General features: G+C 47.3%; 1 protein-coding gene across 1 annotated transcript; it reads left to right on the top strand.

Annotated features, from left to right (window-relative positions):
- Window positions 1-325: 325 nt before the first annotated feature.
- On the top strand, window positions 326-24,649 carry LOC145361567 (cytochrome P450 3A8-like). Its single transcript, XM_080217400.1, has 13 exons — window positions 326-459; window positions 1,821-1,917; window positions 4,083-4,135; window positions 5,976-6,079; window positions 8,076-8,185; window positions 10,004-10,092; window positions 11,873-12,018; window positions 13,411-13,541; window positions 15,167-15,248; window positions 17,006-17,166; window positions 19,452-19,675; window positions 22,583-22,745; window positions 24,575-24,649. Exons 1-13 carry the CDS (start codon window positions 326-328, stop codon window positions 24,647-24,649), a joined length of 1,569 nt encoding a protein of 522 aa, XP_080073526.1.
- The last annotated feature ends 725 nt before the right edge of the window (window positions 24,650-25,374 follow it).

Below are 25,374 nucleotides of genomic sequence, written 5' to 3'. Positions count from 1 at the left end.
AAAGCAGTTGAGTAGATAACTGCAGTGTAAATAAAGCCTTCGTGTGTCCTTGGGCGCGATATTCAGTCCCAAATCCCCAGTGTTTGTGCCGTACGGCCTTCTGTTTGAGAGCCCAAAATAATGTCAAAGGTGTAACTTCCCCAGCTGCTGCAGAGCGGCCGGTCCAGATGTTGGGTGGCGATCGAGACGCTACCTTTACCAGGCTGGGTAACTGGACCAAGCGCAGATGTTTCTGGGATCTCGGGCACTGAGTCACGTGACAACGACAGGTGGGCAAACCTTATTGACGCAACGCAGCTTCTCGATATCATTTGCAGGCTTTCCGATGGACCTCATCCAAGAATTTCTGATACCCCCCTGGGTGATTCCTCTTGTCAGCTCGGAGTCCTGGCTATTTCTGTGTGACATCACGTCAAACCCCTGGCTATGGAGGGTGCTGGTGATACTCTTGTTCCTCTTGTGAGTATTGGCCCCCCTGGCATTTTCTCACTTTCTCTGCCGTTGTACAATTGGTGAGTTGTGTTTCCATCGCTTCGCTTCAGTCTTTCTCTTCCCCCTGTCCCGCATTCTCTTTTACCCCCCTCCCTCTCTAAGAAATGGTAACCCACAGGGGACACTTCCAACACGGGGTGGGGCGGGGGGGAGGGTATTCCCCCAGGAGAGGCTGTTTTTAATCATAGAATAGAACCTACAGTGCAGAAGGAGGCCATTCAGCCCATCAAGCCTGCACCGACTCTCTGACAGAGTATCTTAATCAGGACCTCTCCCCTGTATCCCCCCACCACACATTTACCATGGCCAATCTCCTGAACCTTTGCAGCTTTGGACACTAAGGGACAATTTAGCATGGCCAATCCACCTAACCTCCACATCTTTGGATACTAAGGGGCAATTTAGCATGGCCAGTCCACTTAACCTGCACATCTTTGGACACTAAGGGACAATATTTGCATGGCCAATCCACCTAACCTACACATCTTTGGGCACTAAGGGGCAATTTAGCATGGCCAATCCACCTAACCTGCACATCTTTGGGCACTAAGGGGCAATTTAGCATGGCCAATCCACCTAACCTGCATATCGTTGGAGTGTAAGAGGAAACCGGAGCACCTGGAGGAAACCCATGCAGACACAGTGAGAACATGCAGACTCCACACAGTTAGTGACCGGAATTGACCCTGGGCCCCTGGCGCTGTGAGGCTGCAGTGCTAACCACTGTGATACTGTGCTGCCCCACCAGTGGAAAGAAAAACCTATAGTATTTTTTAAAATGGTAAAGTTCATTGAACCAAACTCCATCGTTCCATTATCCCATGATAATGGTCATCGAAAAATTGTAAAAATTACACTTCTGCCCATTCTAATCGTATGTTTTCCTCACAATCTTTAACCTGTCTCTTCCTTTCTTTGTCTGAGTCTTGATATTGTCTGGAAGGCTGGTAGCTACAGGAGTATGGTACAAATTGCCCCTTAGTGCCCAAAGATGTGCAAGTTAGATGGATTGGGTATGCTAAATTGTCCTTTAGTGTCAGGGGCAATAAGCAGGGTAAATATGTGGGGTTGTGGGGATAGGGCCTGTGTGGAATTGTTGACGATGTAGACTCAATGGGCCAAATGGCCTCCTGCACGGCAGAGATTCTAAGATGCTCTGAACTCCAGTGCTCAGGAAAAGGGCTAGCACAAACGCAATGGACCAAATGGCTTTTTTAATGTATAGCATGATTCTACGATTCTATCTTTTCTTTCCTTGGTTCCTGTTTCTGGTTGGCACCGTTCTGAGCTGTGAGGCAGTGATGTGATTGTGGTTCCCTTTGTTTCAGGTATACCACCTGGCCATACAGTAGGTTTAAGGAGCTGTGTATTCCTGGACCACCTCCAACATTATTCCTTGGTTCGATTCCGTACATCTGGCGAAAGGTGCGGAGTTAGACCGAATGTGGCAAGTCCTGATCATACACAGGAGCAGATGTGACGTAACCAGTGTTTTGTGTCCGGGGTGTTTCACTGGGGGACAGAACGTTCAGTGTTATTAAGCCTCTTTCTTTGGTTATTCTTTTATTCAATTTGTGCGATATGGGCATTGCTGGCTGGCCAGCATTTATTGCCCGTCCCTAATTGCCCTAGGCTTGGTCATTTCAGAGGGCGGCACGGTAGCACAGTGGTTAGCACTGCTGCTTCACAGCTCCAGGGTCCTGGGTTCGATTCCTGGCTCGGGTCACTGTCTGTGTGGAGTTTGCACATTCTCCTCATGTCTGCACGGGTTTCCTCTGGGTACTCCGGTTTCCTCCCACAGTCCAAAGATGTGTGGGTTAGGTAGATTGGCCATGCTAAGAAATTGCCCCTTAGTGTCCAGGAATGCGTAGGTTAGAGGGATTAGTGGGTATAATATGTAGGGATATGGGGGTAGGGCCTGGGTGGGATTGTGTTCGGTGCAGACTCGATGGGCCGAAGGGCCTCTTTCTGTATTGTAGGGATTCTATGAGGGCAGAGCTCAGAGGGCAGCAGAGTCACATTTCTGTGGCCCTGGAGTCACATGTAGACCAGACCCATTGAGGACGGCAGATTTCCTTCCCTAAAGGGACATTAATGAACCAGCTGGCTTTTTCCAACAATTGGCAATGGTTTTATGGTCATCAGTAGATTCTTAATTCCAGGTATTTTTTTCCTTACTGAATTCAAATTCCACTCTCTGCCGTGATGGGATTCGAACCCAGGTCCCCAGAACATTAGCTGATTAATAGTCTTGGTGATAATACCACTAGGCCATCACCTCCCCCTCTGGCAGACTTGTTGAGTTTTCCCAGCAGCCTCTCTGTCCCTGTTTCAGATTCGTTCAGCCAAAGAGGGATAGACTTCCTCCTGTTAGCCTCTCCCATTGGCTGTGTTTAATGATTAATAATGCATAGAACTGGGTTTAGACTGTTATTGATCCTATATATTGTAGTAATCTTTGCCATGACCACAGGGGAAGGATGTTATATGTTTAAAAGGGTTGCTAGCTTGCTTTAAGAGCTGATCACATGATTTGATGGCAATATCATTAGGGTGCGTGCTCAGGTTGCTGTTTTTGGTTTTGTAGACAGAGAACGAAAATAATTTCATAATAATAGCAATAGTGGCTTTAAAATGGCTGCTTTGACTGAGAGTGAAGCACGCTGGGAATTTTGGACAACTTCTAGATTAAAACCATCTGCAGGTCATAAACAGGGTCTAATCTGGGAGCTCTGATCTAAAACTTCCTGTGTTGGACAGATCAGGGAAGTTGTTTACATTAACTGAACTGTGGTGGCTCCAATCTCTGGCTGCTACGTAAAAGGAACTATGCATCATGGCGTCGTTCAAAAGTCATTTCACTGTGTGTTTGGGCCATGTGATCAATTTCTGGACACACAATTGGCTGGATGACAGAGAATCTTCCAGAAGCAAGGAGAGAATTGTGGTTAAAAGATATGTGAGTTCTTTGTCTGGTGGTGATAACTCAGAAGAGACCAACCATCGCAACAAAACTTGTACCCTGAAGAATGCTTCAGAGAGAAGGAGATAGATTCTACAGTAAGGATATTTCTTAGTGGTTTGGTAAACTTGATGTATCTATTTTCAGTTAAATAGTTAACGTTGGTGTTCAGTTAGAGTTAAAGTTCAGTAAAGAGTTAATGAGTTGCAACTGTTTATGTTTGAGCTGATAGCAGAAACGTTAAATAAAGAAATAATTGAATTACTGTCCTTGTTTGTCTCACTTAACTGGAATGTTTGAAAAGTATTTAAATTAAAACTATATAACAGTTTTGTACCCTGGCGCAGAGCACAGAGCAGCTCCTCAATAAAACCTGTTGTGTGTTAGTTTGAATATACATGTGCAAGCCAAGTCTTTTTTTCTGTTTGAAACCCACAATCCCTAACATAGTTAGGAAATTATACTTTCCAATTGACATAGGAAGGCAGTGCATCACAAACATGGAGATGTTGACTGTCCAATGGCTGGAATGTGGGGGCAAATCATGTGACAAAATCACCAGGAATAAATTTAATCAAAGTTGGCAACAGTATTTGTTGGTGATATTTTTTCCTTGTCTCATCTGTAGGATCTGCACATTGTCGATGTGGAATGTTACAACGAATATGGCAATATCTGGGGGTAAGACAGCCCATACTTGGTCAAAATGAAAAGAATGCAGAAAGCACTGGAAATGCACAATTCTGATAGCCTCTGTAAATAGAAATACGGGTTATTGGCATTTGGGTAATTCACACTCAAGACTGAAAGGTAGATACGCAAAATTGGGGAATTGAAGTTAGCACAATTGGTTAATATGTGGTGTTAATAATGCCAGGATTGTGTTTCTTTGCTTTATATTAGCAGTGGACAACCTGTGGTCCATGGCCCATCTGTGTTTTGAGTGCAGCCCTTGTGTCCATGGTTAGCATTGCTACCTCATAGCACCAGGGACCCGGGTTCAATTCTGGCTTGGGTCACTGTCTGTGGGGAGTTTGCATGCTCTCTCCATGTCCAAACAACCATCTCCAAACAACCTAACCAACATGTCTTTGGACTGTGGGAGGAAACTGGGCAAATTGGAGGAAACCCAGGCAGATACGAGGAGAATGTGCAAACTCCAGACAGAGAGTGACCTGAGGCTGGAATTCAATTTTGAACCTTGTCACTGTGCGGCAGCAGTATTAACCATTGTGTCACTGTGCCCATGTGGGTTTCCTCTGGGTGCTCCGGTTTCCTCCAATATTCCAAAGATGTGTAGGTTGGGTAGATTGGCCATGCTAAATTGTCCTTTAGTGTCCAAAGATGTGTAGGTTAGATGGATTGGCCATGCTAAATTGTCCTTTAGTGTCCAAAGATGTGTAGGTTAGATGGATTGGCCATGCTAAATTGTCCCTTAGTGCCCAAAGATGTGCAGGTTAGGTGGATTGGCCATGCTAAATTGTCCCTTAGTGCCCAAAGATGTGCAGGTTAGATGGATTGGCCATGTTAAATTGTCCCTTAGTGTCCAAAGATGTGTAGATTAGGTTGATTGGCCATGCTAAATTTAAATTGCCCCTTACTGGCAGGGGGATTAGCAGGGTAAATACATGGGGTTGTGGAAATAGCGCTTGAGTGGAATTGTTGTTGGTGCAGTCTCGATGGGCCGAATGGCCTCCTTTCGCACTGTAGGGTTTCTGTGATTCCATTCTAAGATCCAAGGACCCAGGTTCGAATCCCACCAAGTTTATTGAGCTCAATAAAAATCTGGAGTTAAAGTTAATGATGAAACCATTATCGATTGTCGTAAAAATCAACCTGCTTTAATAATGTGCCTTTAGGGAAGGAAATCTGCTGTCCTTACCCGGTCTGGCCTACATGTGACTCCAGAGCCACAGCAGTGTGGTTGACTCTTAAGATCCCTCAGAAATGGAGGAAGGTCAGAAACAAGCAGGAAACACTGGCCCAGTTAACGAAGGGCACGTCCCATAAAGTGAATAAAGAATAAAAAAAGTTACGCCCAGGAATTCTCCCTCAGTGGACAGGGCGGACAGTCAGAAGCTCTTTCCTAGGGTAGAAAAGTCAAGTACTAGGGGACAGAGGTTTAAGGTTTAGAGGAGATGCATGAGGCAAGTTTTTTTACACACAGGGCAGTGAATGTCTGGAACACGCTGCCCGGGGAGGTGGTGGGAGCAGGTACTATAGGGGCATTTAAGGGGCAACAAGCTGAATACATGAGTAGGATGGGAATGGAAGGATATGGACTCTGTAAGTGCGTATGGTTTTAGTTTAGGCAGGCATCATGGTCAGCGCAGGCTTGGAGGGCCGAAGGGCCTGTTCCTGTGCCAAACTGTTCTTTGTTCTTTGACTCTGTCAGTGAGGGTGTTGAAGGAACACAGACTTGGTGACAAAGCAGAGGGATACATTGGTCTCTTAGAAGGCGGCGTTTCTTTCCTGTAATTAATCAATGCTCTTTCTCTCTAATCTCGAATAATATTTGTAGGCTGTACTTGGGCCGCCAGGCAGTCCTTGTTCTCACTGACACGGAAATAATCCACAACGTGTTTATTGAAGATAATTGTGAAATCTTCCGCAACCCTAAGGTGAGTTAATAGTGTTGACTTTCATACTGAGTGAATATTAGCACGGTGACACAGTGGTTAGCGCTGTTGCCTCACACCACCAGGGACCTGGGTTCAATTCCGGCACTCTCTGTGCGGAGTCTGCACATTCTCCCCGTGTCTGCATGGGTTTTCCCCTGGCTGCTCCAGTTTCCTCCCACAGTCCGAAAGATGTGCGGGTTAGATGCATTGGCCAGGCTAAATTCTCCCTCAGGGTAATGAACAGATAGAACTATAGAATCCTACAGTGCAGAAAGAGGCCCTTCGGCCCATCAAGTCTGCACCGACCACAATCCCACCCAGGCCCTACCCCCATAGCTTTACACATTTACCCACTAATCCCTCTAACCTACGCATCCCAGGACCCTAAGGGGCAATTTTAGCATGGCCAATCGACGTAACCTGCACATCTTTGGACAGAGTGTGGTGACTGGGGAATTTTCACAGTAACTTCACTGCGGTGTTAATGTAAGCCCACTTGTCTTTATTTCAACAGCATTCCGCTAGAATCTTATTTTGTTTGATACGCTACTTGTTTAGTTAAAGTTCCCGATTAGTTAAATAAATAAATCATTAAGTGTTCATTTTAAAGTGAGTGTCAAATAACTGAACATTATTGATGGACAGTTACACCATCCCACACACTTTTAACAGATTACGAGGTGAGGTATTCCTCTTTGGGGGGGGTTTAATGTCATGTGTCAAAAGGGGAACAACCTCCATATCGTGACACAACTCTCTGAGAGAAAAAAAATCCCTCATCACCATCTTAAAAGGGTGACTCCTAATTTAAAAGCCCCAAGTTCAGGGCCCACCCACAAGAAGAAACATCCTTTCCATGTCCACCTTGTTGAGACCGTTCAGGATCTTGTAAACTTCAATCAGTTCGCCCCCCCTCACTCTGCTAAACTCCAGTGGAAACAAGCCCAGTTTCCTCATTAGACAACCCACTCATTCCAGCGATCAGTTGAAGCTTGGATTGTTTTCTCCAGAGCAAGAGAAGGCTGAGGGGGAGCATGGTTGATGTATATAAGATTATCAGAGGCATGGGCAAGGTGAGTAGGGAGGAGCTGTTCCCCCTTGGTTGAGGGGTCAGTCACCAGGGGGCAGAGTTTTAGGGTGAGGCGCAGGCGATTCAGAGGGGATTTGAGATTAGAAAGATTCACCCAGAGGTTGGTGGGAATCTGGAATGTCTGGGAATATCGTGGAAGCCATAAACTTACAACCTTTAAAAAAGTATTTGGATAGGCACTTGGAATATCATTTCATTTGAGGGTATGGAGCAAGTGCAGGAAAATGGGAATAGTGCGCCTTTAGTAGTGGCTACTGTTGGTTCAGGCTTGTTGGGTCGAGTGGCCTTTCCGGCCCTGTACAACTCTATGGGCAGAATTTTCCGGTCATGCTCACTGGGGTGGCACAGCGGCACAGGGGTTAGCACAGCTGCCCCACAGCTCCAGGGACCTGGGTTCGATTCCCGTCTTGGGTCAGTGTCTGTGTTAGTTTGTTCTCCCAGTGTCTGCGTGGGTTTCCTCTAGATGTTCTGAAGATGTGCAGGTTAGGTGGATTGGCCATGCTAAATTGCCCCTTAGTGTCCAAAAATGTGTAGGTTAGGTGGATTGGCCATGCTAAATTGCCCCTTAGTGTCCAAAAATGTGCAGGTTAGGTGGATTGGCCGTGCTAAATTGCCCCTTAATGTCCCGGGAAGTGTAGGTTAGAGGGATTGGTGGGGTTAATATGTGAGGTTACGGGAATAGGGTTTGGGTGGGATTGTGGTTGGCGCAGACTTGATGGGCCGAATGGGCTCCTTCTGCAGTGTAAGGATTCGAAGTGCAGAAAATTCCGCTTGAGGTCAATGGACCTTTGCACGGTCTGTGTCTGACCTGCTAGATTCCCATGGTGGGTGGGACTGGAAAGCTCCATCTGATACGTACACACTCATACCCACTGCCGGTTGATAATTTTTTTATTTTTCTCTCAGGCAGGCCAATCTCGGTATCCATTTAGTGAGAGTTTCTTCCAGCCTGACGATGATGACTGGAAGCGATATAATCCGCTCCTGACTCCAGCTTTCGCTCCCACTCATCTGAAGCAGGTTTGTGTTCGCACTGATGATATCCCCGTGTCAGGGGTGGCCCCCTTTCACCTCAGTGAGCTGCAAGGCTGAAATTGGGCTTGTTCACTAACCCTGACCCCCGGAATAAGATTAAATACGTAGAAACATAGAAACTATGTTGGAATATGGTATTCAATTCTGGTCACCACACTGACAGAAGGATGTAGAAGCTTTGGAGAGGGCACAGATAAGATTTACCAGGATGTTGCCTGGTATGGAGGGCATTAGCTACGAGAAGAGGTTGGAGAAACTTGGTTTGTTCTCACTGGAGTGACGGAGGTTGAGGGGCGACCTGATAGAAGTCTACAAGATTATGAGGGGCAGAGTGGATAGTCAGAAGCTTTTTCCCCAGAGTGGAAGAGTCTAGGGAGCATAGGTTTAAGGTGTGAGGGGCAAGGTTTAAAGGAGATGTACGAGGTAGATTTTTTACACAGAGGGTGGGTGGGTACCTGGAACTCAGGGGTGGTAGTGGAAACAGATACGGTAGTGACTTTTAAGGGGCATCTTGACAAATTACTAGAAAGACAGGGAGTGAGGTAGCTTGATCTTGGGTTTGGACATAGCTCGGCACAACACTGAGGGCCGAAGGGCCTGTTCTGTGCTGTACTGTTCTATGTTCTATGAGTAGGATGGGAATAGAGGGATATGGTCCCTGGAAGGGTAGAGGGGTTTAGTTAAGTCGGGCAGCATGGACGGTGCAGGTTTGGAAGGCAGAAGGGCCTGTTCCTGTGCTGTAATTTTCTTTGTTCTTTGTAGAAGCAGGAGGAGGCCATTCAGCCCTTCGAGCCTGCTCCGCCAATCATTTTGATCATGGCTGATCATCAAATTCAATATCCTGATCCCCATTCCCCCAAATCCTTTGATCCCTTTAGCCCCAGGAGCTATAGCTAATTTCTTCATAGAATCATAGAAACCCTACAGTGCAGAAAGAGGCCATTTGGCCCATTGAGTCTGCACTGACCACAATCCCACCCAGGCCTACCCCCATATCCCACTAATCCCTCTAACCTACACATCTCAGGACACTAAAGGGCAATTTTAACACGGCCAATCCACCTAACCTGCACATCTTTAGACACTAAGGGATAATTTAGAATGGCCAATCCACCTAACCCGCACACCTTTGGACTTCTTGAAATTACACATTTTGACCTCAACTACTTTCTGTGGTAGTGAATTCCACACATTTAAAATGAATTTAAATTAAATTAATAAACCTGCAATTAAAAGTTAGCCTTATTAATAGTTGATTGTTATAATGAAACAGCTACACCATTTACATCGTTTAGGGAAGGAAATCTGCTGTTCTTACCCGGTCTGGCCTACCTGTGACTCTAGATCAGCGATGGGCAACCCGGGCTAGTGAGTGGGCGGCATGAGTGGCCCTCCTTCATCTCAATGGGCCACAAGGTTGAAATCGGGCTCACCGTGACCCCAGGAATCAGATTAAATACATTTAATACACACAGAATATTTCATAACCAGTGATAGAAAATGCTGAATTGTTTATACGTTAATGGAACTGTCGTCAACTTCACACGGTAAAGATAAAAGAAATATTGACACACTGCTGCAAATGAGTGTCGGTGGTGGAGGGAGTGGGTGTTTGTATATGTGGTGCCATCCATGACAAAGCAGCCCCGCTTGATTGGCACCACATATACACCCGCTCCCTCCACCACCAACGCCCAGTAGCAGCAGTGTGTACCATCTACAAGATACGTTCCGATTGTGGCTGGTCTCATCTCTTGGTTCCTCATATCGTCGACAGCTCTCTTACTCTCTGTTTTTTTGCAGATGTTTCCACTCGTGGTTACGAATGCCGATGATCTTGTGTGGTGCTTTGGAACGTTCTGTAGAGAGAACAGCCCCGTCACTGTGAGAGAGTGAGCACTATTCACCTCGCGCCTTTAGGCCTCATTCTACACTTGAAGTACCATTGCATCCTTTGTGTTTCTAGAGAGTGAGATTGGGCTGGGACTGTACAGCGGTATCAGATTCCATCAGCCAAATGGCTTTGGTTAAAATAGAGGAACTTTCTAACTTGCCGCCACGCCCTGCCCATGAGGTTGGGCAGAAGCCCCTGCTAGTTGGCGGAGGGGTGGGTAGCGGCTCAGTTGGTAACACTCTGGATCGCTGGGTTCTGGTTTTGAGTCCTGCTTTGGGCCCTGTGCACTGAGGGCCGGCACTCCAGTGTGGTGCGGAGGGAGTGCTGCGCTGCCGGAGGTGCTGCCTTTTGGATTTGAGAAGCTCGATGGAGCCGCCAGATGGAGTGAACGTTTCCAGGTGCTGTTTTTCAAAGAACGGGAGGGGCTGGGGGGGCGGGGGTGGGAGTATCCCTGGTTTCCTGTTTATCTCCTCAGTCAACGAACGGGACTTTCTGGCCCACTCACCCCAAAACCAGAAAATCCTGTATGAGGTCAACAGATCTTTGCATGGAATCCAACCCTCCCCCTCCTCCCCCCCCCGCCCCCCGCACCACACCCCCTCCCTTCCCACCCATAGCCAGCGGGACAGGAACCTCCACCCTCCCAACATCACGAAACCAGACTATCTGGTCATTATCACTGTCACATATTTACCCTGATGATCCCTCTGACACTAAGGGGCAATTTAGCACGGCCAATCCACTGAACCCGCACATCTTTGGATTGTGGGAGGAAACTGGAGCACCTGGAGGAAACCCTCGCGGACACTGGGAGAATGTGCAAACTCCACACAGACAGTGACCCGAGGCTGGAATTGAACCCAGGTCATTGTCACATTGTTGTTGGTGGGATCTTGCTGTGCACAAAATTCGCTGCTGCTTTCCCCACATTACGACAGTGACTGCACTTCACTCATTTTCTTTACCCACAGTATGGGCAGCACGGTGGCACAGTGCCAGGGACCCGGGTTCGATTCTCAGCTTGGGTCACTGTCTGTGTGGAGTTTGTACGCTCTCCCCGTGTCTGCATGGGTTTCCTCTGGGTGCTCTGGTTTCCTCCCGCAGACTAAAGATGTACAGATTAGGTTGATTGGCCGTGCTAAATTGTCCCTTAATGTCAGAGGGATTAGCAGTGTAAATATGTGGAGCTATGGGGATAGGGCCTGGGTGAGATTGTGGTCGGTGCAGACTTGATGGGCTGAATGGCCTCCTTCTGCACTCTAGGGATTGTATGATTCAAGGGATGTGGGATTCACTATAATGCTAACATTCATTCCAATTCCCTTCCCTTACCTAATGATCCATTTCTACAGCTAGTTATCCTCGGAACAGGTTGCTAGCCTGTTGCCAGGGGCTTATAGCTTGAGAGGTGCCACTCAACACCAAGTGTGGCTGACTAGGAGTCTCTCCTGCTTTTATCATTGGTGTGTTTGGAAGGATTTTGTAGGTTGACAGTCAACCTGTTTGGCTGTGTTCTGAATGCCCTTGCCTTGGCCATTATGTCCTGGGGTGGGACTCGAACCTGTAGCTTCTGGTTCAGAGGCAGGGATGCTAACCCCACTGTGCCACGAGGCCTCCCCAGCCTTCATTCCCCATCCCTAATTGCCCATGACTTTAAAAAGCTTTAAGACATCTGGTGGCTGTGAAAGTCGCTATATAAATGGAGGTTTTCTTCTCTATCATTGAGCTTCAGTGAGATCGTTTGCTCACACTTTGATGTTTGGTTCCTTTCTTCCAAGATTATTTGAAAAGTATGCTCGGAATGCCCTGATGATGTCAGTCTTTGACCTGGACACCCGCAGAGATGATGCAAACCACACGTTCCTCCGTAACTGGGATCTCCTGCTTAAGGCCCACAGTAGATATTCCACAATCTCAGTGACATGTGGGTAATGTATGCAGCATGTACAGGTCTAAATGGGCTGCCTAGCAACATACCAGTGTGTCTGGTCCATGGCGGAATAGATGGGGTAGCCTTCATCGCTGAAAAAAATCCTTGACTATCAGAGTAAAGGACATCTCTGTATCTACACAGGAATCAAAGGGCAGCAGGGTGGCACAGTGGTTGGCACTGCTGCCTCACAGTGCCAAGGACCCAGGCTTGATTCCAGCCTTGGCTGACCCTCTGTGTGTAGTTTGCATGTTCTCCCCGTGTCTACATGGGTTTCCGCCAGGTGCTCCAGTTTCATTCCACACTCCAAAGATCTGCAGGTAGGTGGATTGGCCATGCTAAATTGCCATTTAGTCACCAAAGGTGTGCAGGTTAGGGTGGATTGGCCATGTTAAATTACCCTTAATGTCCAAAGATGTACAGGTTAGGGTGGATTGGCCATGTTAAATTACCCTTAATGTCCAAAGATGTACAGGTTAGGGTGGATTGGCCATGTTAAATTGTCCCTTAGTGTCCAAAGGTGTGCAGGTTAGATGGATTAGCCATGCTAAATTACCCTTGGTGTCCAAAGGTGTGCAGGTTAGATGGATTAGCCATGCTAATTGCTCCTTAGTGTCAGGAGGTTTAGCAGGGTAAATATGTGGGGTTACAGGGACAGGGCCTAGCAAGGATTGTCGATAGTGCAGGCTCAGTGGGCCGAATGGCCTCCTTCTGTGCTGTCGGGTTCTAAGCACTGCATCTTTCTTTCTTTGTTGTTATGTACTGATTTCCCGAGTGGTTTCCAGCATGCACAGATCTTCAATCTCTCTGTCTGTGATGGACGTGTGAACTATCCTCTCATCTACACCTCTCGAATGGAGGCAAATTACCAATAGTCTGTGGGTGGGAATCTCTGCCTGCGCTCACCCCGAAACCGGAAAATCCCTCCCCGAGATAAAGGGACCTTTCCATGGTCCGCCCCTCACCCTCTCTGATTCCGTGGGGGTGGGACAGTAAAATTCACCCCTTGTATGTTTGTTGCTCGTGTCTTCCAGGCTGAATGGAATATCTCAGCATCATTTTCCTAACATTAAGATTCAATTTCTCGGATATTAACACTCTCTTCATTGTGACAAAGCTGGTCTTAGAATTGGTATAAGTATAATATTATTATCTATTCATGGGATGTGGGGCATTGCTGGCTTGGCCAGCGTTTGATGCCCATCCCTAATTGCCCCTTGAGCACATGATGAAGAGGCACCATCTTGAGCTGCTACAGTCTGTGTGGTGTAGGTACACCCACAGTGCTGTTAGGGAGGGAGTTCCAGTTCCATTAAGTATGCAACCCGTCTTAAAGCTCAGGATGTGACAGTAATGCCTCTTTTCAATTCCTGCTGTCCTTCCCAGTGATATTCCCAGTCTTAATGCCCCTCCTTCGGAAGATGAAGTTCTACTTGTTTTGGAAAGAGGCTGTCGATTACTTCACAGACTTGGTCTGTCACGCTCGGGCTCGGAGGACAGAGTGCATGGACACACAGGTACAATTCTAAATTTGTTTTTGCTGCAGTTTAAGGATTTTCCCTTTGAAATTATTTATTCTCTCTGTCTCTCCCCGCACTCTCCGTTTGTCTCTCTCTCTCTCTTTGTCTCTCTCTCTTTATCTCCTTCCCTGTCTCTGTGTCTCTCTCTCTATTTCTCCCTCTCTCTCCCCCTTCTCTGCTTCTCTCTGTCTCACTCTCTCTCCCTCTCTGTCTCTGTCCCACTCTCTCTCTATCTCTCCCTCTCTCTCTCCCTCTCTCTCTCCCTGTCTCTGTGTCTCTCTCTCTATTTCTCCCTCTCTCTCTCCCTGTCTCTGTGTCTCTCTCTCTCTATTTCTCCCTCTCTCTCCCCCGTCTCTGCTTCTCTCTGTCTCACTCTCTCTCCCTCTCTGTCTCTGTCCCACTCTCTCTCTATCTCTCCCTCTCTCTCTCCCTGTCTCTGTTTCTCTCTGTCTCACTCTCTCCCTCTCTGTCTCTGTCCCACTCTCTCTCTCTCTCTACCTCTCTCTCTCCTTCTCTGTCTGCCTGTCTCTCTCTCCTTCTCTGTCTCACTCTCACCCTCTCTGTCTCTCTCTCTCTGCCTCTCTCTCCCCTTCTCCGAATGTCTGTCTCTCTCTCTCTATCTCCCTCTCTGCCTCACTCTCTCTCTCTCTATCTCATTCTCTCCCTCTCTGTCTCTCTCTCTCTTTGTCTCTCTCCCTCTCCCCTTCTCTGTCCGTCTGTCTCTCTCTCCCTTTGTGTCTCACTCTCTCCCGCTCTGTCTCTGGCTCTCTCTATCTCTTTCTATCTCTCTCTGTCTTCTCCCTCACTCTCCCCCCACCCCAAGAAAAATCATTCAATACACCCTCCCACAGTCCGAAAGCTGAGCGGGTTAGGTGGATTGGCCATGCTATATTGCCCCTTAGTGACAGGGAGATTAGATAGGGTAAATGCATGAGGTTCTGGGAATAGGGCCTGGGTGGGATTGTGGTTGGTGCAGACTCGATAGGCTGAATGGCCTCCTTCCACACTGTAAGATTCTATGATCTCCCAACAAGGAAGACAAGTCAGACAGGTAGCCTTGTTACTGATAATGAGAATAACTGAAGTTCTCAAGTTGAGCCTGTTCCATAGTCTGGACATCTCAGACCAACACAGACATGACACTGGTTTCTAAGAATATCGTGGATTTATTGACATGTTTTAAAATATACCCACAACCACAAATTGTCTGCATGCAACGCAGCTTGTAGAAGCGCCTGTTACTTTGCTCTGAGTCTGCACCCAGGCTTAACCGAGTAAGCACAGTGAGCAGCATTCAGTTACCGGACTCTCAAAATCAAACACAGAATGACAAACCCAATTGGATTTTTGTAACCATCAACAATGAACACCATTAGACTTTTAATTCTAGATGTTTACTGAATTCAAATTTCACCATCTGCTGTGGTGGGATTCAAACCCGGATCTCTAGATACCCTGGATCTCTTGATTATGGATCCAGAGACAATGCCACCATCTCCCCTAATAACAGAGGTAAAAGATTTAGAAGGACAGATAGAGGTCACCGTCAACTGATGGAGTTCCAGATCGCTAAGCCTCTCTATCCTTACATTATTCTTAGTCTAAAACCTCATTGCCTCTAGAGAAATGCCAGTTTTCTTCAGTACTTGCTGGACCATGAGGAAGTCAGGACTGAGAGGAGAAAGAAGCCACTATCAGCCTCTGGTAAGTAACCTAGTTACCAGTTTCCTTTACTCTGACATGGGACATTGTTGTGTCTTTGTGTAGGGCCTCTTCTTCTGTAGACATAGGCAGAACTGGTCCAAAGTTGAACTTCTTTCATTGAGCACCACTTAAAATTAATGTGACAGAAAGCGGAAAAGACTGATTTACTGGAGAGGGAAAGAGACCAGCAGAAAGCTGGCCCTAATACAGATTTGATCCAAGACTTGCACAGGACTGAGCTGAACTAAACAGTTAACTGTTATGTACAATATATATATTTTTATCCGTATTATTGAAAGATCTGGGAACACATAGCCCCCAACTTGCATAAACAATTGGCAGCTGTGTTGCTGTGGAAAGCTTTGTTTCTGCTAACATTGAAAGAATGCAGTCAATTTCTAAACTCATCCCAGAATTCCCAGGTGGGTTTTAAAATGTGGTTGCTTGCTTTACAGCTTAGTTACACAGGCAAAAATATCTTAAAATGAACTCTTTTAATGAAGCAAACTATACAGAGGATCACATACACGCTGACAAGGTCACCATTTGTTGCCCATCCCTAATTGCCTGCCAACTGAGTAACCCACTTGACCATTTCAGAGGGTAGTTAAGAGTAAGCCATGTTGCTGTGGGTCTGGAGTCACATGTAGGCCAGACCGGGTAAGGATGGCAGATTTCCTTCCTTAAAGGACATTAGTGAAACAGATGGATTTTTATGACAATCGATTCATGGCCACCATCACTGAAACTAGCTTTTCAATTCCACATTCATCAATTGAATTTAAATTCCACTGGTTGCTGTGGTGGGATTCGAATCCTTGTTGCCAGAGTATTAGCCTGGGGATTACTAGTCCACTCAGAGTGCCACAGCACCAGCCTCATGCCTATAATCAGTTGGCTTGTTAATTTATGCTACCGCCCTGGGGGATCTCCATTTCCAACTCCCTTCCCATACCTGGGCAGGCTTCCACACTCTCCATAGCTAGTTATTCCTGGAACATGTCACTAGTCTGTCACCTGGAGCTTAATAGCTTGAGGGGGCGCCGCTCCACACCCAGCATGGCTGACCAGGAGTCTCTCCCCATCTTACCATCAGCCATTGGCACATTTGGAAGGATTTTGCAGGTTGACAGTCAACCTGTTTGGCTGCGTTATGAACAGACTTTCCATGGCCACGGGTTCTGGGGTGGGACTCGAACCCAGAGCTCCTGGCTCCGAAGCAGGGACGCTAACCCCACTGCATCACAAGATCTCCAGGGTGATCTACAACAATCTTGTCGGGAGTAAGTACAATTCTGATTGAGGCTTCTTTACTCCTTCTCTATTTTTTCCTGACCAAATTTCAGAGTTCAGGGCTGCTGGGGATAGAGGTGGGGGCTGGATTTGATTTAAGTTGCTTTAGAATCAGACTATCATGGGTTCGAATCCCACCGTACCCCGGCTGACACCTCCTGTGCAGTGCTGAGGGAGTCCTGCACAGTCGGAGGTGCTCGTAATGTTAGCCTGGTGTCCGAGGCCAATATTAACCCTCCACCAGTGCCCAGGAAATTGGACACCCAGTTATGATTACCTGTGGGAACTTGCAATGTGCCAATTGGCTGTTGTGTTTCCAAAATGGCCACCGTGACTGCCCTTTGTTGCTCGCAAGGCACTTTGGGATATGTTTTGGGATTTATGAAAGGTGCTACGCAAATACAGTACACGTTCCTTCCATCTCTCCTTGAGTCTTCCATCGTCCATCTTGTTTTCCTTCGCAGTGTTGACTGAGGATGAAATTGTTGCCCTGGTCCTTCGCTTTCTCCTCACCGCGTACAAGACAGCGACCTACACTTTGGAATTTGCAGCATACCTGCTGGCCAGACACCCCAGTGTCCAATACCAACTGCAGCAGGAGATCTGCACGACCGTGAGACACAAGGTACCAAGACCCAACACACCTGACCATCAGTGAAGCGCCAAAAGAACTTTGGAAATAGGATCAGGAGTCGTACACCCCATTCGAGCCTACTCTGTCAGTAAATATTGACACTGCTCGTCTCATTTTGGCCTCAACACCACTCGCCTCCCATCCCATGACACAGTTATGTTATAATTACAATATAAATTATAACACCTCAGTGCTGCACCGCAGTGACACACCAGCACAGTGGTTAGCACTGCTGTCTCACAGCACCAGGGACCTGGGGTCGGTTCCCAGCCTTGGGTCTTTGTCTGTGCAGAGTCTGCACATTCTCCCAGTGTCTGCATGGGTTTCCTCCGGGTGCTCCAGTTTCCTCCCACAGTCTGAAAGACGTGCTGGTTAGGGTGCATTGGCTGTGCTAAATTCTCCCTCAGTGTACCCGAACAGGAGGTGGCGACTTGGGGATTTTCACAGTAACTTCATTGCAGTGTTACTGTAAGCTCTTTGTAACGCTAATAAATAAACTTTAACCCTTGACCCCCCCCCTTTGCTGCTCATAAATCTGCCTAACTCAACCCTGAGTATATTCAACGACCTCGACCTTGCTTGGTGAGGGAGAGAATTCCAAACACTAACCACTCTCCGCAAAGAGAAATTCCTCCTTATCTCTGTCTAAAACTCAGTGCGCCTGTTCCTGTCAGACCCGGGTGGTGTTTTTAAACGCAGTTATTGCACAATGTATTCAGCTTAGAGGCCATGTGTGGTTTAGATCTGTGGTGAGCAACCTAACAGCCGGGGCGAGGGCCACATGTGGCCCATCTGAGTGTGGCCTCCACGAGATATTTTGTTGACCGTTGTCCAGACGCAGAGTTGTCACATTCCACTGGTTCCCGTCCGTGCAGTTTTTTTTCCTGCCGGTGTGGCTGAGGTGATTCGCACATAAAGCAAGGGTGAGTGAAGTGAGGTGGGTGCTGATTGACTGTGAGAGCCGTGCGCTCCCTCTGTGTCCAAAGCATCAAAATTTCTTTTGTCTTTACCATGTGAAGCTGACGACAGTTCCATTAATATATAAACAATTCAGCATTTTCTATAACTCGATATGAAATTTTCGGCCTGTATTAAATGTATTAAGGTTTTAAGTTTAATGTTTATTTATTAGCGACGCAAGTAAGGCTTACATTAACACTGCAATGAAGTTACTGTGAAAATTCCCCCAGTCGCCACACTCCTGTTCGGGTACACTGGGGGAGAATTCAGCCAATGCACCCTAACCGGCACGTCTTTCTGACTGTGGGAGGAAACCAGAGCACTCGGAGGAAACCCACGCAGACATGGGGAGAACATGCAGTTCCCACACAGACAGTGACCCAAGCCGGGAATCGAACCCAGGTTTAAGTTTAAGTTAATTAAGTTTTAATTTTATTTACTAGTGTCACAAGTCACATTAACACTGCAATGAAGTAACTGTGAAAATCCCCTGGCACTGTGAGGTCACTGTGATTATTTATGCACTGCCTTGGACAGAGAATAGTTCTAATTTCTCCAACCCCTTATTGAAGGCGCTGGTGTGGGTGTCGCTGGCTGGGCTAACAATCATTACCCATCCCTAATTACCTTTGGCCATTTCAGAAGATTGATCAAAAAACAGGAGCAGGAGGCAGCCATTCAGCCCTTCGAGCCTGCTTCACCATTCATTGGCCGATCATCCAACTCAGTAGCCTGATCCCGCCTTCCTCCATATCCTTTGGTCTCCTTTGCCCCAAGAGCTATATCTAACTGCCTCCCGAAATCATTCGATGTTTTGATCTCAACTACTTTCTGTGGTAATGAATTCCACAGACTCACCACTCTCTGGGTGAAGAAATGTCTCTTCATCTCTGTCCTATCCCGTATCCTCAGACTGTGACCCCTGGTTCTGGACTCTCCCCCCCACCCCCCCCCCCCATCGGGAACATCTTTCTTGCACCTACCCTGTCTAGTCCTGTATTAGCTCAGGTCTCAGAATTACTGGACTGTTGACAATACCACTGCGCTATTGCCCAGTGACAATGCCGTCATACATCACCTCCCCTAACATCCTGGTAAACTTCCTTATAAAAGGAACCAGGACTCCATGGCATTCCTGAAACAGGGAACTGTGTCACCTAAGATTGTGGGCGTGATGTCCACCTCTCTGCTGCCCATCGAGGCGTTATACGTTCTTAGTGACTGTTTGTGGAATGCTCAATAAACTTGACAAGTTCTTAACATGTAAGTCTGCCTCTGATTGTTTTTCTCCCCTTCCCCCGTCTCCATTTTGTCAGGGTTTCACTTATGAGAGCGTCACGAGGATGGAATACCTCGACATGGTCGTCACGGAGACACTTCGGTTATTCCCCCCTCTGGTTTGGCTGCAGAGAACCTGCCGGAAATCGGTGGAGGTTTGCGGGGTGAAAATTCCCAGGGGAATCAACGTCACAGTGCCCACCTGGGTGATGCACCACAGCAGAGAACACTGGGATCATCCTTGCCAATTTAATCCGCTGAGGTAATCAGGAAATGTCAGCTTCCACCCTGGCGGCCATCTTGTTTATAACCAGTTGACACCTCGAGTTGCTTCATCCCCTTATAACCTTGCAAATTTGGGGGCCTTTTTCAAATTAATTTATGGGATATGGGCATCGCTGGCTGGCTAGTATTTATTGCCCATCCCTATCTGCCCTTTGGGGAGCGGGCAGTTGACAGTCAGCCACAATTCTGTGGTTCCAGAGTCACATGTAGGCCAGACCATGATGTGGAGATGCCGGCGTTGGACTGGGGTGGGCACAGTAAGAAGTCTCACAGCGCCAGGTTAAAGTCATCCAGGTTTATTTGGGATTACGAGGTGATGAAGGAGCAGCGCTCTGAAAGCTCCAAATTAACTTTAATCTGATGTTGTGAGACTCCTTACTGTAGGGTAGGCCAGACCAGGTAAGGACAGCAGATTTCCTTCCCTAAATGACATTTGTGAACCAGATGGGTTTTTCCGACAACGGTTTCACGCTCATCAGTCGATTCTTAATGCCTTTTTTTTATTGAATTCAAATTCCACCATCTGCTGTGGTGGGATTTGAACCCGGGTTCCCGGGAGATAAAACGAGTTTCTGGATTAATGGTCTAGCAGTAACACCACTAGGCCATTGCCTCCCCATTGCACGCAGAATGGTAAAAGGATTGACGTCTTTCTTTGAACACGGCATTGCAGTGCTCTCTGCGGAAGACAACTCGACCCCCTGAGATAAAATATTCCCAATCCTCATCTCCATCTTAATGAGCCACCTCTTATTTTCAAACTGTGCCCCCTAGTTCTCGATTTCCCCCACAAGAGGAGGCATCTCCTCCCCCCCCCTCCTCCCCAGCATCCTTCCTATCAGGGCCCCCTCAGAATTTGTTATGTTTGAATAAGGTCACCCCCTCGTTATTCCAAGGAGTGTCCGCCCCACCTGCCTTTGCTCATTCGGTAACTGCTTGAGGCCAGGAAGGTGAACCTTCTCTGAACTGCTCCCAATGCAAGTATACCCCTTCTTAATTAAGGAGAGCAAAACGGTACACGATGCGGTAAAAGTGGTATCTCCAATATCCTGTACAGCTGTAGCAAGTCTTCCTTATTTACATACTCTGTCCCTTTTGCAATAAAGGCCAACATTCCACTGCCTTTCTAATTCATTGCTGTACCACAGAGATAGAGTCAGCATGGAAACAGGCCCTTCAGGGGAGTCTAAAACTAGAGGGCATGGGTTTAAGATGGGGGGGGGAGAGATACAAAAGTGTCCAGAGGGGCAATTTTTTCACACAGAGGGTGGTGAGTGTCTGGAACGAGCTGCCAGAGGTAGTAGCAGAGGCGGGTACAATTTTGTGTTTTAAAAAAGATTTAGACAGTCACATGGGTACGATGGTATAGAGGGATATGGGCCAGACGCGGACAATTGGGATTAGTTTAGGAGTTTAAAAAACAGGGCAGCATGGACAAGTTGGGCCAAAGGGCCTGTTTCCATGCTGTAAACCTCTATGACTCTATCAACAAACTTGATTACAAATCCACCCCTTCATCCGACTGATTAATATACAGGCACCGATCCCTGAGCCACTTTCTCTCGACGCTACTTAACTTGAAAATGACCCATTTATTTGGAGAGGTTGCAGGAGAGGTTTACCAGGATGCTGCCTGGGTTACAGGGTATGAGCTATAAGGAGAGGCTGGACAAACTAGGGTTATTTCCCCTGGAGCGGCAGAGGCGGAGGGGGAGACCTGATAGAAGAATATAAAATGATGAGAGACGTAGATAGGGTCGAGAATGAGAATCTTTTTCCAGAGTTGAAATGTCTAATACTGGGGGGCACACAGTTAAGGTGAGAGGGGGAAAGTTCAAAGGAGATGTGAGGGGTATTTTTTTTTACACAGAGAGTGAGTGGTAGGTATCTGGAACATGCTGCCAGGGGTGGTGGTGGAGGCAGATGCGATAGGGGCGTTTAAGGGGCATTTAGATAAACACATGAATATGTGAGGAATAGACGGATAGGGGGCAAGGCAGACAGAAGTGATTATTTGGTGTCATGTTTAGCACAATGTCATGGGTCGTAGGCCCTGTTTCTGCGCTGTACTGTTCGATGCTCTATTCTAACTGTCTGTTCCCCGTTAGTTAGCCAATCCTCTATCCGTGCTCAAATATCACCCACAACATAACAGGGCAGCACGGTGGCCCAGTGGTTAGCACTGCTGCCTCACAGCGCCAGGGTCACGGGTTTGATTCCCAGCTTGGGTCACTGTCTGTGTGGCGTTTGCACATTCTCCCCGTGTCTGCATGGGTTTCCTTAGATGCTCCAGTTTCCTCCCACAGTACAAAGATGTGCGGGTTTAGGCCGTGCTAAATTGCCCCTTAGTGTCAGGGGGACTAGCTAGGGTAAATGCATAGGGTTAGGGGGATCGGGTCTGGGGGGGAATTGTAGTCAGTGCAGTCTCAATGGGCTGAATGGCCTCCTTCTGCATTATAGGATTCTATCATTCTGACATGATAACCTCTTCTGCGACCTTATATCTGCACTTTAGTGAAGGCTTTTGGAAATCCAGGTATACGGCATCTACTTATTCCCCTTTATCCACCCTGCTTATTATGTCCCTAAAGAACTCTAATAAACTTGTCAAGCCTGATTTCCTTTTCCCGAAACCATATTGTCTCTACCTGATGGTATTATGATTTCCTAAGTGCCCTGTCACCAACTCCTTAATAGTGGATTCTAGCACTTTCTCAATGATAGGCATAAAGTTGACTAACCATCTGAGCTTCCCACAGTCCTTTGGGGTAGTTAGTTCCAAAGATTCACCACCCTCTGAGTGGCGACATTCCTCCTTGTTTCAAAATGGCCGACTGCTGGTTTCCTGTGACTGACCATTGGTTTCTTTTGTCAATCTCCGCAGGTTCACCAGAGAAGAGAAAGATGCCCGGGACCCTGACTGCTACTTGCCCTTTGGCCTTGGCGCAATGAGCTGCATTGGGAGTGATTTCACTGTCATGATGATAAAAGTGGCTTTGGCCTCGATCCTCAAACGCTACAGATTTACCTGGTGTTCACTGACCCCAGTGAGTAGCGACACTGTTTGACCATAACACGAAATAGGAACAGGAGTAGGCTTCACAGAGCCAGGGACCCGAGTTCGATTCCAGCCTGTCTGTGTAGAGTTTGCACATTCTCCCCATATCTGTGTGGGTTTCCTTCGGGTACTCCGGTTTACTCCCACAGCCCACAAACATGCGGGTTAGGTTGATTGGCTGTGATAAATTGACCTTAGTGTCTGGGAGGTTAGCTAGGTTAAATGCGCAGGGTTGTGGGGAGAGGGCCTGGGTGGGACTGTGGTCAGTACCGACTCGATGGGCTGAATGGCCTCCTTCTGCACAGTAGGAATTCTATCATTCTATCACTTCCCGGGGACAATCCCTTAGCAACACCCGATGCTGATGCTGAGATGAGGTAGAGAATGAGGGGGCCCAAACCCTGGGGCAGCTCAGTTGAATGGCCTGTTTGTGTGCTGTAGATTTGAGGTATTTCGATTGAAATTGGGGAAAAGGGGGAGTCGGGGAATTTAATACCCACTGTGAGGCAGCAGTGCTGACCACTGGGCCGCCCCAAAAGATTGTTGTCCTTTGTCATTTTCACTGAACCTTTCTCTTCACCAGATATAAAAATATTCAAAGTGGGGAAAAGACTGTTTGACAATTGGGTTAAGAACCTTTTCACTTTCCAATTGGAATTGGAAGGCAATGGGTCACAGGATGGATGCGTTGGCGGGAATATGGGGGACCAGTCATGTGATAAGACTCCAGGAATACATGGCAACACAGTTGACCACTTTCAGTGGACCTAGATGATGGAAATACTGCTGCAATACCCTATCTGATTTCAAAATCCAACCTTCACTGGGCTCAGGACCCTGGTACGAGATCTGAAACACTGTGGCCTCTCTGGCTTTGATTTATTATTGTCACACGTATTGGGATATGGTGAAAAGTATTGTTTCTTGCGTGCTATACAGACATAGCATACCATTCATAAAGAAGGGAAGGAGAGAGTGCAGAATGTAGTGTTACAGTCATAGCTAGGGTGTAGAGAAAGAACAGCTTAATGCAAGGAAGGTCCATTCAAAAGTCTGACGGCAGCAGGGAGGAACTGTGCTTGAGTCGGTTGGTATGCAACCTCAGAATTAGTATCTTTTTCCCGAAGGAAGAAGGTGGAAGAGAGAATGTCCAGAGTGCATGGGGTCCTTAATTATGCCGGCTGCTTTGCCGAGGCAGCGGGACAGAGTCAATGGATGGGAGGCTGGTTTGCGTGATGGATTGGTCTACATTCACAACCTTTTGTAGTTCCTTGCGGTCTTGGGCAGAGCAGGAGCCCATACCAAGCTGTGATACAACCAGAAAGAATGCTTTCTCTGGTGCATCTGTAAAAATTGGTGAGAGTTGTAGCTGACATGTTAAATTTCCTTAGTCTTCTGAGAAAGTAGAGGCATTGGTGGGCTTTCTTAACAACAGTGTTGGCATGGGGGGGACAAGGTTGTTGGTGATCTGGACACCTAAAAATTTGAAACTCTCGACCCTTTCTACTTCATCCCCATTGACGTAGACAGGGACATGTTCTCCTTTAGGCTTCCTGAAGTCGATGATGATCTCCTTCGTTTTGTTGACATTGAGGGAGAGATTATTGTTACTGCACCAGTTCACCAGATTCTCTATCTCATTCCTGTACCCTGTCTTGTCATTGTTTGAGATCTGACTGACTATGGTGGTGTCGTCAGCAAGCTTAAAAATCAGGCTCGCACTCCTGGCTTTGGGTTAGGGGGGCCTTTCAGGGGTTCAGCAAGTGCCGAACTGGACAAACGTCTCACAGTATCTCCGTCTCTCCTTTCCCCAAACAGATGCACCTGGATATTGAGACCTTGGGTGCGACCAGGTCAAAAATACCCATCATCCTCCAGCTAGACCTGCTATAGAGAGGGGCCAAATTGACAACTCTGTGGTCAATGTTGACATTCAGCCATCTGTACTGAAGGGTGGAGAACTCGGAAGGAAGAGATTAGATTCAGATGAACTCCTAGGAGATGACCCTTGATAACTGTACGTTTACCACTTTTTGTAAGAATGGCCAATGATGGTGAGAAGATTCTGGAACATGAGGGAGTGAGTTGATTCCCAATTCTGTCTGTAGATCAAGGCTCCCCACCCCCACTAATCCCTGGTTAGTATGAATCTCACTCAAAATAATAAACAGATATTTGTAAATATGGAGACCTCGCCTCAGTTTTTCTTTATTACACTAGAACGGGATGCAAGGAAGAGGAGGGAGGCCATTTAGCCCCTCGAGCTTGTGCTATCATGCAGTGAGATCATGGCTGACCGTCAGCCTGACTCCCCGGCCCGGGGTTTGTGCTCTGCGGATGGGTATGCAGAGCCAGGACGTTTTCAGGCCTGCCACACACACCCACCTCAGGAAAGAGTGCAATTCCCCACACAATAGGGGTGGCATGGTGGCACAGTGGTTAGCATTGCTGCCTCACAGCGCTAGGGACCCGGGTTCGATTCCCGGCTCAGGTCACTGTCTGTGCAGAGTTTGTGTGGGTTTCCTCCGGGTGCTCCAGTTTCCTCCCAGCCTGAAGATGTGCGGGTTAGGTGGATTGGCCATGCTAAATTGACGCTAAGTGTCAGTGGGACTAGCTAG

This window comes from Carcharhinus amblyrhynchos, chromosome 35, assembly GCF_965287045.1.
Source record: "Carcharhinus amblyrhynchos chromosome 35, sCarAmb.v2.hapA, whole genome shotgun sequence".
Classification (NCBI taxonomy): Eukaryota; Metazoa; Chordata; class Chondrichthyes; order Carcharhiniformes; family Carcharhinidae; genus Carcharhinus; species Carcharhinus amblyrhynchos.
The sequence above is the reverse complement of the archived record's forward strand: the minus strand, read 5'-3'. Positions and strand labels throughout refer to the sequence as shown.

Bases quoted from the DNA above. Each gene is read 5' to 3' on its own strand.
- LOC145361567 (XM_080217400.1), top strand. From the start codon at position 326: ATGGACCTCATCCAAGAATTTCTGATACCCCCCTGGGTGATTCCTCTT. The intron at 12,019-13,410 runs GTGGGTAATGTA...TGTCCTTCCCAG, and splicing joins TTCCACAATCTCAGTGACAT to TGATATTCCCAGTCTTAATG. The intron at 17,167-19,451 runs GTACCAAGACCC...CCATTTTGTCAG, and splicing joins GCACGACCGTGAGACACAAG to GGTTTCACTTATGAGAGCGT.